This window comes from Spermophilus citellus (assembly GCF_964194105.1).
Source record: "Spermophilus citellus genome assembly, chromosome: 12".
NCBI lineage: Eukaryota > Metazoa > Chordata > Mammalia > Rodentia > Sciuridae > Spermophilus > Spermophilus citellus.
The window spans coordinates 460,103-472,924 of NC_138198.1; the positions used below are offsets into that span (position 1 = coordinate 460,103).

At 43.0% G+C, this 12,822-nt stretch overlaps 1 protein-coding gene across 6 annotated transcripts in view; it reads right to left on the reverse strand.

The window, feature by feature from the left end:
* Positions 1-2,645: 2,645 nt before the first annotated feature.
* Positions 2,646-12,822, reverse strand: part of LOC308631672 (serine/threonine-protein kinase MRCK alpha-like) — a 99,229-nt gene continuing 89,052 nt past the window's right edge. For 5 of the 6 annotated variants that reach the window (XM_081263042.1, XM_081263044.1, XM_081263040.1 and 2 more), the window contains 3 exons: positions 12,311-12,392; positions 8,962-9,024; positions 7,563-7,701 (listed from right to left, as the gene is read on the reverse strand). In XM_081263042.1, the coding sequence (XP_081119168.1) occupies positions 8,965-9,024; positions 12,311-12,392 (142 nt within the window). In that variant the 3' untranslated portion in view covers positions 7,563-7,701; positions 8,962-8,964. Of the gene's footprint in view, positions 2,735-3,896; positions 3,995-7,562; positions 7,702-8,961; positions 9,025-12,310; positions 12,393-12,822 lie in introns of those variants that run through there. The other variant, XM_081263039.1, reaches the window with a different exon arrangement.

Consider the following 12,822-nt stretch of genomic DNA (forward strand, 5'->3'; position numbering starts at 1 on the left):
TCGGCCCTGTTACGTATTTTTCATAGAATAGTGACTCTTTAAATTCGTTTTTTAATTGTGTTTTTATTTGTATGTCAAATACAGATTGGCCTCATTTTCTGCCCCTCTGGTGACAGAAATCACAGCCAACTTTAAGGAGATTAACTTTGAGGAAGGCAGACTGAGTCAGAAAGGAGTCTCTCCAGCTGCACGCATGTCCTGTTTGTTGCTCACGGGACACGTCATGGGGTGCACACACTCTCTGCGGTGGCCTTGTGCAGAGGCTCACACCCGAAATATCCATCATTCCACGCTCAAAGAGAAATGACCCCCACGCATCCCCCTGGCTTTCATACTCACGCCACAGGGAGCAGATGACCCGGACCCAGTTCCATTTTCCGAGAGGGGTGAGTGGTCCCTCGCTCTCCCCCCGCCCCCCCTTAAGGGTGGTCACAGCCCCTTGGAGAGGGTCTTTTTCCCCTTGGGGACTCGGAAGGAGTAACGCCGCTTGCTGTTGACGTGTGGGACCATCTGCCTCAGAGGATGTGCTGAAGTTTCAGGGAACACCAGCTCGTCGTCATCTGTGTGGGTATTTGGGAAACAAAAGGAAGAAGTTCTTGAAACTGAAAAGGTCTCCCACCGCCCTGTTGTCAAGGACCTGCACCAATGTCAGATTGCTCCAGTTTCCAGAAGTGACAGCCAATTTACTAAGATTATTATAAACAGCATTAACATGCCAGGGTTTAATTCTCAATCTCCTATAAAGTGACCTCATTTCACCAGGAGAAAGCCAGGGCTTTGGCACCCTTCCACCCCCATGTGCTGACTTTTTCCTCCAATCACATTGTGGGGACGGGCAGGGCACCAGGGACTGAACTCAGGGGCACCCGACCACTGAGCCACCTCCCCAGCCCTATTTTATATTTTATTTAGAGACAGGGTCTCCCTGAGTTGCTTAGTGCCTCACTGTTGCTGAGGCTGTTTTTGAACTCATGATCCTCCTGCCTCAGCCTCCCGAGCCACTGGGATTGCAGGTGTGTGCCACCGTGCCGGGCTCTCCTATCACATTTTTGGAGCTTAAGGATGTGAAGATATTCAGTTATGCTGCAAAGTGTTGTGGTTTGGATATGAAGCACTCCCCAAAAGCTCCTGTGTTAATGCTGGAAGTGAAACGATTAGGTTATGAAAGTTGTGAGAGAATCGGTGGATTAATCCATTTGAGGAATTTATCATTTGAATGGATGACTGGGTGTTACCCTAGGCTGGAGGAACTGAGTCGTGAGAGGAGTGCCTTGGGGATCCTATGTTTTGTTCCTGGCTCCTCCTGATGGCTCTCTCCCTGTCTCCTGGCTGCCAGGAGGTGAGCAGCTTTCCCCCTCCCTTGCTGTTCTGCCATGATATTCGACCTCACCCGAGGGTTTACGCTTCAGTTTCACATTTCAGAGCCATGGAATCAGCTCACCATTGGACGGCGCCTCGGAAACTTTTCACCCTCCTAAATTGTTCTTGTCAAATATTTTGATCACAGTGACAAAAATAACACTGTGAGCATAACGGGCAAGTGTCCCAACAAATAAGAGTGATTACTATCCTTGTAACATAGCAAAACATTTCTGAGCCCCATGGCAGAAAAAGAAGGTGAGGTAGGAGGGTAGAGGGAGAGAAATCACGGCTCTCTGCTTATTTCCTCTTCTCATCTCAGGGGAAGATCCAGTGACCCTTATCTGGTTCCATAGAGATCGGGGCTTCTTCTAATATTGAGAGATTAGATTTCAATATCCAGAAGGGGACAAAACTGTGAAACATAAACCCTCAAAACTATCTTGGATCCCCAAAAAGAAATGAAAGCATCTCATTCGAGGTTGAATGATGTCCCTCATAAAGTTGGCAAAGTCTCAACTGCAGTACCCGTGGTGGCCTCAACTGGAAACTAGGTCTTTGCAGATGATCAATTTAAGATGAGACCATTAGCCTGGGCCCTGACCCAACATCATGGTGTCCTTATGAAAAGGGGACATTTGGACAGAGGCAAACGGGGAGAGCGCCCTGTGAGATGGAGGCAGAGGCGGGATACTTCTACAAGCCAAGGAATGCCAGACTGATGGAAACTTCCAGAAACTAGAGAGAGGCCTGGGGCAGATTCTCCCTCCCAGCCTCAGAGGGAATCAACCCTGCCCACACCTTGACCTGTCGTTTCAGCCATCTAGATGGTGCTATTTTGTCACCTAATGCACAGCTACACTGGGCCTTTCCTCCCACGCCTTCAATAAGAGACAGAAATGAATCTCTCGTGGCTGCATATTTTTCCCACACTTCAGGTCTGCTGGTGTCTGCAGTGTAGGCGGGACCTCGTGGATGGGCTCGTGTCTGTGCTGTGGCTTTGTGCAGCTCTAGACCCACGTCCTCTGGGGAAGCGAATGAGTTCCCACAGGCAGCAGGAGAAACGGTCATCAGTGGTCACAGAGGCCAAGAAACAGGGCCTCTGACACCTGCAGGCCACCAGAGCCGTGTGCCTGGGTCTCCACCTGTGCAAGCTCCATGGGCACCCGACTCTCAGGTCAGATGCCCCAGGGGGACCTCTGGCCTCTCAGCATACTTGCTGCGTGACCTTGAGTGACTGAGAAAGAGTTTCTTAGATGTAGTCCACTAAGAAGAAAAGTCATTTCTTACTTGCCATCTTATTTTTGAAATATATCAATCTAATCGTCTCCAAATGTAAGATATTCAGGGATCCTTCATTATTTAAAGGTCGAACCTAAAATAATAAAAAACAAGATTACCATTTCAATGAATAGTTTAAAGATTATAATAAGAACATTTGCTTGTGGAGAAAGCATTAATTATTAAAATGTTTTTATTTAGACTCATCCCTCTAAATACTGTAATCTCAAAAAAAAAAAAAAAAAAAATTCGATCCAGCAGAGTGGATGGTGTTAGGTATTACAAACTTGTATGGATGAAATTTCAAAATGTGAATGTCCTAGTTTAAGAAAAATTAAAATTATCAACTTAAATAGAAATCCATTAATTTTTAAATGAACTTTTTCATTTTGATTTGTTTTGTTTTGGGCAGTGTTAGGGATCAAACACTGAAGTATGTAGCTAAACGCATGGTGCATGACAGGCAAGTGTTCTACCACTGAGCCACACCCCAGCCCTCAATTCACTTTTAAAAAGTGACTAGTAACTAAAAAGTTTCTGAAAAGACTCATCATCTTCCTTGTGAATTCATTTTGCCAAACAGTATTGTGAGTAGTTTACAGTCAGAATAGACTTTCAGAAAAGGGCACCTGAAGGTGTTATGTGAAGGATTATTGCTTAAAGCAGGACAAAAATCTCACAGATAACTGTGACTTCTCCCATATAAACTCCTTTTTGATGGTTCATGCTATGTATTTTCTACATAGCCTGGAGTTATTCTTAAATCTCCAATGTTCTTCTCTTACTAAAATAGCGAATATTTTTCTTTACATTTTTATCTGGGATTTAAATTATTTGTAGTAGAGATACAAAATATTGACTTTATTATGAATCTGTAAAATCCTTGTTGAAAATCTGAAACACTTTAGCTACATACTTCAATTTTGTCTTTCTTTTTTCCTTTCTGTATAATCTGCCTTCACAGGAGTTCAGATTACACCGAACAAAAGTTAGTAATGATTGAAAATAATTTTAAACCAAATGGAAAATCATTACAATATTGTCGGATTTCAACAGAGGTAGTATAAAAACCAGGATGGTTATAATACATCTAGAAATGTCAGGTAGCTCCAGTAGTAGTAGTAAAACTAATGAAATGGTGTTTGGTTGTATTTGGGTTTTAATCCTCCAAATAATTCACACACAATGGGATACTCCTGTGTGGACTTTTCTTTTTCATCCTGCACTCATGGTTACACGATCTTCATGTCACATACCTTCTTGAGGGGGACAGTCTGGATCCACTCCATGGAGTTCACATCAAAGATGTCCACTGCGTTTTCACTGTAGACTGACAGATATGGGGCACTGTAACCTGGGGGGGGACAGCAGACGTGGGCTTTGTGTTTAATTTTTATGGAAATAGACTCCTATGTAGTTGTAAAACTAATACAGAGATAATTCCTTGTACCTCTGCCCAGCTACCCCCACATAATGATAATTTGCAAAGCAAAAATATTGATATTAAAGGTACCAATCTTTAGCAGATTTTTCCCAGATTCGCTTGCATTTGGAGCAGGGCACGTGTGGGTATAGGTGTTACTTGCATACAATGTTATCACCTGTGTAGGAGGATGTATCCACCGCCAGGGTCAGGACAATACACAGCTCCCACACCTCAGGACCACTCACCCAGAACTTCCATTACCATGGGACTCCATAGCACAGGACCTCCATGGTGCCCTTTTAGGACCACACCCATGGCCCCTCCTTCCCCCTTCATTTCTAACATTTTGTCACTTCAAAAATGTTATTTAAATGGCATCCTATAGTATTTGAGATCGATTTTCATCCACTAAGCTGAAATTATTATTTTTTTTAAGTTTAGGTTAGAAAACCAGGAGATTCTCATTTAAATACCCTATTATTATATAGTAACTTCCTCATGTATATTTTAGAAATATACATGGTTTAATTAAGGCATATTAAATAAGCAATGCACATGAGACAAATTATAGAGTAACTTTCAATATTTATAATAAAAACCCCCACAGAAAGCTGTCCAACGCCTCTCTCAGTGCAGCTTTGTGAATTCATTTCAACCTTTCAAACTCTACATCTCCTATACCTGTTCAACTCACAGCAAAAGAGCACCGGGTATGGTTAGTGAAGCGCAGGTGAAATTCCTGAGCAAAGAAGTGAAGCCTTCCAGCCAGTAACATTCTTGAGACTTTCTAGTTTAATAATAATCTCTTATGGTTCCTAGAGATTCAGCCTCTGAACAGGAAGATGTCTACCCATGAAAACAACCAAAATGATACCTCCCGTTCACATCCCTCTTCCTGGTCTCTTTCTCTTTTCTTCCAGTCCAATCCCTGAAAGGGCCACTAGCTTTCCATGTCCCCCTTTTACCCCTGTTCATACTTCAGTCCTTGGCAAAGTGACCTGCACCTTAACCTTTCCATTAAAACTGCTCACTTCCACGTGTCAGCCAAAAGATCCTTGGATGGTCCCCACCCTGGCCTTCCTGCTCAGTTCACTTGACTGCTCCCTCCTGGGCTGGATGGTGCTCTTCTCCACGTTTCCCTTCTGCTTCCCCAAACTCTCCTCCCCAGCTTCCTTCCCGGGCATCTCTTGCTGACCTGAGTCCTCTTTCTCCTCGCTCTGTCTTCTCTCCACTGGGCAAGTGGGGGCTGACAACACCTAAAACCCCTCCTCAATTGTACCATGACAAGTGGAATGGACAGAGGCTAAGTGTCCCCTCGAGGGGATTCGGTATACACAGGATCATTCATGATGCCTTCTTACTAAAAGCCTTTAGAGCTTGTTTTCACTTATAAGAAATTCAGGGTGTAGACAGTTAAAAAGCACCATGAAGAAATGGAAAGCCGGATCCCTTTGTGGAACATTCTTTAGGACAAGAAGTCAGTGGCGGGGAAGACTACTCGGGATCAGAAGACATTCCAGAGGAAAAACCTGTGTGCAGTGTGGATCCTGCTTGGATTTTGATTCCAACAAACACATTTTGAAAGGAGACGTAGTGGGGTTCAATAGGGATACCTCATAATAAGGTAACCAGAGTCATTAACTTCTTCAGGAGTGATCACAGCAGTGCGGGTATGTGAGAAAGTGTCTATTTTTAGAGATGCATGGAAAGTACGTAGAGATGGGTGTGCAACGTGGTGTCAGGGACTTGATTTAAGACATTTCAACAACAGCAAGAAAGGAAAAAAATAGCCAGGTCCCTTCCTCCCCTCCCCCACAATCTGCTCCTCCTTGGGCCCACTCTCTCAGTCAGCATCGGGGACTCCTCTGCTCAAGTCAGAGGTCTTAGGATCATCCCTGAGTCTCCTGGCCCTTGGCTTTCACATCCCAGTAACATGAAGATCTGCAATCCAATCGGCCCCAGTAAAATCAAACACGGATCCAACCCTGGGATCTAAAGAGGCCACCACCAAGCCCCAAGCACGATGAAGGAAAAGAAAAACCACATCTGAGCACTTCATTGTCAAATTGCTGAAAACCAAAGATAATGAGAAAATCTTAAAAGCAGCCAAGTAGAAAAGACATTTTTATAGTGCTAAAAGGAAAAATAAAGTCCATTTTGTAGGTCTCCATGTTCTACCAGTTTGGATTATGTATTCTTCCCAGTGTTTCCATGGGGTGCTCTACTTCTCATATGCAATAGTTGCTTAATTGTTGCTCTCCTCCTCTTTGACTGTAAGATACTCTGTGTATCTTGTGACCTGCTTAACATTGATTGTACCCTCCGCCCTCAGCATGGTAAGTTTGCTCAATTGCTATTTGCTAAGTGAATGAAGGGCCACATTTATTTTTTTTAGATATTGGCTGTATCAATAAGAAATGTGAAATAGATTAAAATTATTTAGTAACAAGTATGTGTATACTATACATAAGCTAAACCTAAAAAGAAAAAAAATATTTAATTACTGTATTCTACAATTAAGTAATGCTTACATTCCACAAAAATACTAATTTGGGAGCATTAGTAAAAGCAACCGCTTGGATTAAGGCAATACTCAAGATAAACTGTGCTTTGTAATAAAAATGAAATGCTAAGTTTATTTCAAATGTGTGACTTAGATGTAACATTGTTAAAGTGATTCTATTGAAAAAGACATCAACCAATTAGGAAAAAACCTTCAGTGTTGTTGTTTTTAAAAATAAAATCTGTCATTAACAATATGAGGGCCAGGCACAGTGGCGCATGTCTATAATCTCAATGGCTCAGGGAGGCCGAGGCAGGAGGATCACGAGCTCAAAGCCAGCCTCAGCAACTTAGTGAGGCCCCAAGCAACTCAGTGAGACCCTGTCTCTAAATAAAATATTTAAAAAGGGCTGGAGATGTGGCTCAATGGTTAAAGGCCCTGGGTTCAATCCCTGATACAAATTTAAAAAAAAAAAGTAAAGTAAAGTAAATAAATCAATCTTAAAATATGAGAGAGAGCTGCAAAGTAGCCTTACGACAATAGCTGGGAGTTGCGGGCCACATCAGCTCAACCGGCCTGGATCGGAGGCCCCTGCTGTCGATGTACACTCCAATGCTCTTAAAACACAGCAGGTACTCGATGCTGGAGATCTCCACTGCACACAGAGCATCCTCCGGGTGACGGGCGATAAATGCCAGGGTGGGGTCGTGCACATGCAGCATCCTGTGTGGGATTCCCTCTCTCCTCAAGGGGTATCTCAGGAAGCCCGACTGGAATCCTACACAGAGCTGTTCACCGAAGATGGCCATCCACTGGACATTGGTGGGGACTTGGACTTCTTTAAATTTTCTATGAGAAATCTTCTTGCCCTGAAACAGCTCAAAACAGAGGACCTGGCTTTTCCTAGCTACGCAGAGGCACGTGCGGGCCCCTTGGCACACTGTTCCAGAGGTCATGGCCTGGCACCCTTTGGTTTCCACCAGCTTGTGGACGTTCATCTTCCGTCCGTCCAAAGCTGACATGGGAAACAGCTGCACGTGGTGACTTCGTCCAGAAATCACCGCCACCATCTGGCTCTGTGGGATGAGCTCAATCTGATGGACCCTCTTCAAGTCACCAACCCGAAGAATTTCTACACGGACAAACATGATGGGAAGTCACTGTTAAGTCCACTGTCAAGTTCAGAGTGATTTCAATTTCTTTATTTTGACCCTTCTCCCAATTTTACCCAAAAAGCATTTAACAAAGCGGCAATCAAAAATATCTGATAAATCATCTTAATGTCATCAACATGAGTAATATCCACAAATAAAAATGGCATGTCACTTTCAGATTAGCTGTGTCAGCTTATCTGTACATTCTCAGTTATTTGAGTCAGGTCTGATCCCAAAGGAATCACTGTTGACTCCCAAAAGATCAACTAGATATCTAAACTGGGACAGACAAAGAATAGAAAGGGGGTGGGAGAGAGGAGAAGAAAGAGGGAGGGGACGGGGAAAGGTAAGCCTCAAGTATTTGGGGAATAATATCAAGAGAATTGATACTGATGCAAATACATGAAATTTTCTGATTTTTTAATTCTTTCCCAGTGGATTAAAGTCAGGTTCTAAAACAATAACAGACACATTCACAGGGTTGGTTTGGGGAGGATTAAAATAGACAAGAAGAAAGGAGTATCACCTACAAATTGTACAGGTAAAAAAGAAAAAAAAGGAGATTAAAATCTATAACTATCTTAGCCATCCCAGATACAATTATCAAAATAAAGCACAAAACTCAGCCCTGGAGGTAGAGACCTCTCAGTGCCTACCAAACAGAAACATTCCACTTCTTTCAGGAGGAGCAGTTCTGACACTAAATGGATTCCTGTATTTCACAAATATGTGTTGAGTGCCTGCTGTATGCCAGGCACTATTCCGAGTGTTTGGGGTACAGCAGAGAACAAAGGAGACTGGAGTCCCAGCTGGACACCTGGGTGGACCTCCTCACTAGAGCCAAGTCACCCAGAGGCCACAGGAGGCTTTCAGTGAAGGCACAGCTGGTGTCCCTCCAGCACGGGGTTCTCCTTTATCTAACCCCATGCTAGGAGGGGAGACCTCAGGAGGACCCACTGCACTAAACTGGCTCCTCTTGCATACGTTATAAGAGCAGGGGAGGAAGGAGGAGATTAACACTCTGAGTTGTTAGGGCAGATTTACAGATAAAATCACCTGAGAAAATAGTTAGACTTTAGGGGATTATGGGCCCTTGGAAATTAGAAAAGTCATTTGACTTGAAAACACTTCACACTAGATGGGGAAGGTTTTTATTTATAGAACAAAAAAGGGGGGGACAAATCTGATACTATAATCATAAGAGTTTAAAATTATCCCAGATGAGTAAATCTCCTTACCATCTATAGTAATGTGCACGACAAATAGCCCTTCTTCATTGCCCAGAGCGATTCTTTTGGGATCTACACATGACACATAAATAAAAACACCACGCTTTCTTTTCAGAAAACACTAAATAAAGCTAATAAATTGGACAAATAGGTTAATATTTTTAACGTTCAAAGCAAATCAAATAATTTCATTGAAAACCAGAGGCAGACTTAGCATATATAAAATGAAAAGAAATAATAGGAAAAGTGATTGACAGTATTATTTTTTCTTCCACATTACAAAAGTAAGCATGTTAAAACATGACTTTTTTAAATACAATGATTATTGCAAAGTAATCCTCATGAATACTTGAAGAAAGCATAAGAGTCAAGTAGAGATATGCTTTCAATTTGAACGTAAATATTTATTTCAGAAATGAAAAAGTTTTATAATATAATTTGTCAGTGATCTTGGCCTGAACACTCATAGCATTGAGAATCACGTGAAATATCGGGAGAATTTAAACTCAAAGCACTGAAATACTATTGACCGAGTGAAGGCCTTGAATGCAGAGAACAGGGCTTTACACACATGCCCTCATCTGTTCCTCCACATGACCATGAAAAACTAGCACTGTCTGCACCCAACACGCATGCACAGTAGTGCTCAAAGAAGTTGAGCCCCTTGCTCCATGTCGCACATGTGACAAGTAGCTGAGAGTCCCTCACTGCCACGCCATCGGCATCAGGAGAAATGGCACTTAGGAAATGCAAGTATTCTTGCCTAATAGGAAAAGCTTGAATATAGATCTTAGTAGAGTTACTCATTCATTGATTCATCTATTTCTTTCTTTTTTGGGGTGGGGGGTAGGCATACTGGGGATTGACCTCAGGGGTGCTCTAATACTAAGCTACATTTATAGTCCTTTTAATTTTTTATTTTGAGACAGGGTCTCACTAAATTTGCTGAGGCTGGCCTCAAACTTGCTATATCCTCTTGCCTCAACTGCCTCAGTAGCTAGGATTCCAGGCCTGAGTCCCTGTGCCTGGATGTTTTTCATTTATTTACTGGGCATGGGGAGAACAGAATTAGAAGATGGTTCCTTCCCTCAAGGTATATGGTTCACAATTATTGTGTATCGCCACATGTTGGGTGATACCCTTGGGGCCAGATGTGGTTGGAACTCAGAATTTTTCAGACTTGAGAAAGGTGTTACTGTATATTTTCAAACACCATATTATCCCAGGCACCATCTTATAATCAAACATACTGATCTTTTTGCAGAGACCCCTATGAATAAGCATAGTTAGGGGAGGAGGAGACCATAAACAGCCTTCTGCCAATGCAGACCAGGTTTTGTTGCCCACTGAGGTGGGAATCGATAGGTAATTCAGAGTTTGCTTTCGGGATTGCAGTGAGGAGATGTGACCCTAGTGGGGTAAATGTAAATCCATACCTATGATTGCAGCTGTCTGGGTGGTTTTGATCAGGGGTAGACTGCTGTCATAAGCCTCTTTGAGAACATAGCCTGAGCGGTCTCTGAAATGATTCTTTTTCAATATGCTGTGCAATTCACTCAGCACTTCCACCCACTCACTCTTCTCATTCTCGCTATCTGCTAATATTGGGATTGAATATTTATTACTAGGTGCTGAGAGCTGGGAAGCTGTGACCTAGAACGATGTAAGGAATATCTACGTTATAAGAAAGCAGGCACTCCTTTATGTTAAGCTCACCATTGGCAAATGACACCTCTAGTAGGATCACCCTCAGCCCGGCTAGGAGACCAAGTGGTGTGAGTACCAGCACCCAGGTGGGTAGCAAGGGACAGACACTGTAAAATGTGAGAGTCACTTCTGATCTAAGCTTCATAAAAACACCCGAGACTATGACTGACTAACACACTGGACTCCATCAAATGAAAATAGTGAGCATTTTAACTGAGGGCAGACCCTGCTCCGGGAGGGAATTGACAGGTATTAGTTCATTTAATCCTCCCAGAAACCTCACCAGGAAGGTTCAACTATTCTCTCCATTTTACTGGGAGCAAAAAGGGTACAAAGTAGGAGAACCCAGGCTGTGTAATGATGGAGCCTTAATATCTTATCAATTCTGAGACACAGCATTGCCCCTTTGGGCATCTCTGAATTGGCAATGCACCTTGCAATTGGCTATCAAAATACAATTGCAATAGAATTCAATGCTCACGGTTTTCTAATTGTTAAATTAAACATGTTTAAAGATGCCTATGCTGTCTGCCTGCTCCACACCTACAGCTCTCATCATTACTCATCAAAGGCAGATCAAACTCAAATTTAAAATATGTACTCAGGCTAACAGAACTCTAGGATCATGTATAAGACTTTCTTACTATATACCCATTAAGTAGCAATGACATAATAAATGACAGAATCTCCCACTCTGTAAATGAGTTCCAAATGGCCAGGTCTCTGTGGGTCTCTTGGAGGGTGGGTGCAGTCTAAGCAAATCTATCTTGGACCTGAGGGATGTGGAACACTTCTGTCTGGAGCTGTCAGATACTAGTTTCCTAGATTGATTCTAGCCACATTTCAAACGAGGGGACCTAGTTCCTTCCTTAAGTCACATATGTACCCATTCGAGAATCATTTTCATTTTTCACATGAATTTTTAAACAGTGGGACTTTGTTTCTCTCTCTTTTTTTTCAGATTGCAAAATCACATATTGCCTCCATTTTTTTCCATGTGGTAGTCTTGATTTGGATTTGAAATATGAACTACGACTTGCGAGAAAATGGCCCAGAGGAAACTTGCTTTGTCAAGTGCCCTCAGGTCTAGAAGGCATGCCCGGGAGTCTACAATGTCCAAGTCTGATGCTTTGGAATCTTCTTTCTTTTGGGGGGGGGGGCCAGGGAAGGGAGGTGGTTCCAGGGATTGAACTCAGGGGCACCCAACCCCTGAGCCACATCCCCAGCCCTATTTTGTAATTTTCCTCTCTCTTTCTCTCTGTTTTTCCCCTCTTCTTTCACTACCCCTACTCCTGCCCCCATCCCACCCTGTCAGCTCACCCAACTTTCAGCTAGGATTCTGACAGCTGTTCTTAACAGCCGCCTGGTTATGGAAAGAGTGGACAGTCTCAGGTATATTAGCTTTTTTAAATCCGAGATTAACTTGTAGAATGAAAGAGCATCACCTGTACCAAAAACTACTGATAATCCATGTGACTGAGAAGAGAGCTACTGTTGCAAATGGGGGTGGGGAAAATGACATCTCAGCACTTCTGAAACCTCAGCCTCCAGTGACCTGCAGCAGCCCCCGGAGCCTGGATCCCTGTGCACATGCCAGACAGCAGAAACCAGACAGAAACCAACCAGGGACCCAGGCAGCATGAGCACTTACTGTAAATATGCGGGGCATTTCCTTTCTCCTGGCAGGAGTAAAATCAGAGGGCCACACAGAACCGACTGAAAATGCTCCATCCCTAAAGGAAAAGCAGGACGCTGAAGGTGAGTAGAATCACCCAAGAGAGTGTGAAGCAACACACAGAAGCACAACCCTCCCTTTTAATTTCACCGCATTTTAATGTTATTTCCTGTATTAATGGCTAATAAGCAATGGAGTGTTTCACCTACGACCAGCCAGCATCCCTAAGAAATTGAAAACCCCAAGTTACTTCTGGCGTGCCCCACATTCAGAAAGTCTGCATGGAGCTGGGATAGGAACACTAGTCGAACCCAAGGCACTGCCCCTAAGTAAAGCCGTATGCCCTGAAATATATAAATGGATATATTTTTTTAAAATGTTTCTGAGGTGTACTGGTCATATAAACCATAATTTAAAGTGTGCAATTCAGTAAGTTTGGATCTATGTGTGCACCTGCGAAACCATCACTATGACCATCTCCACCAACC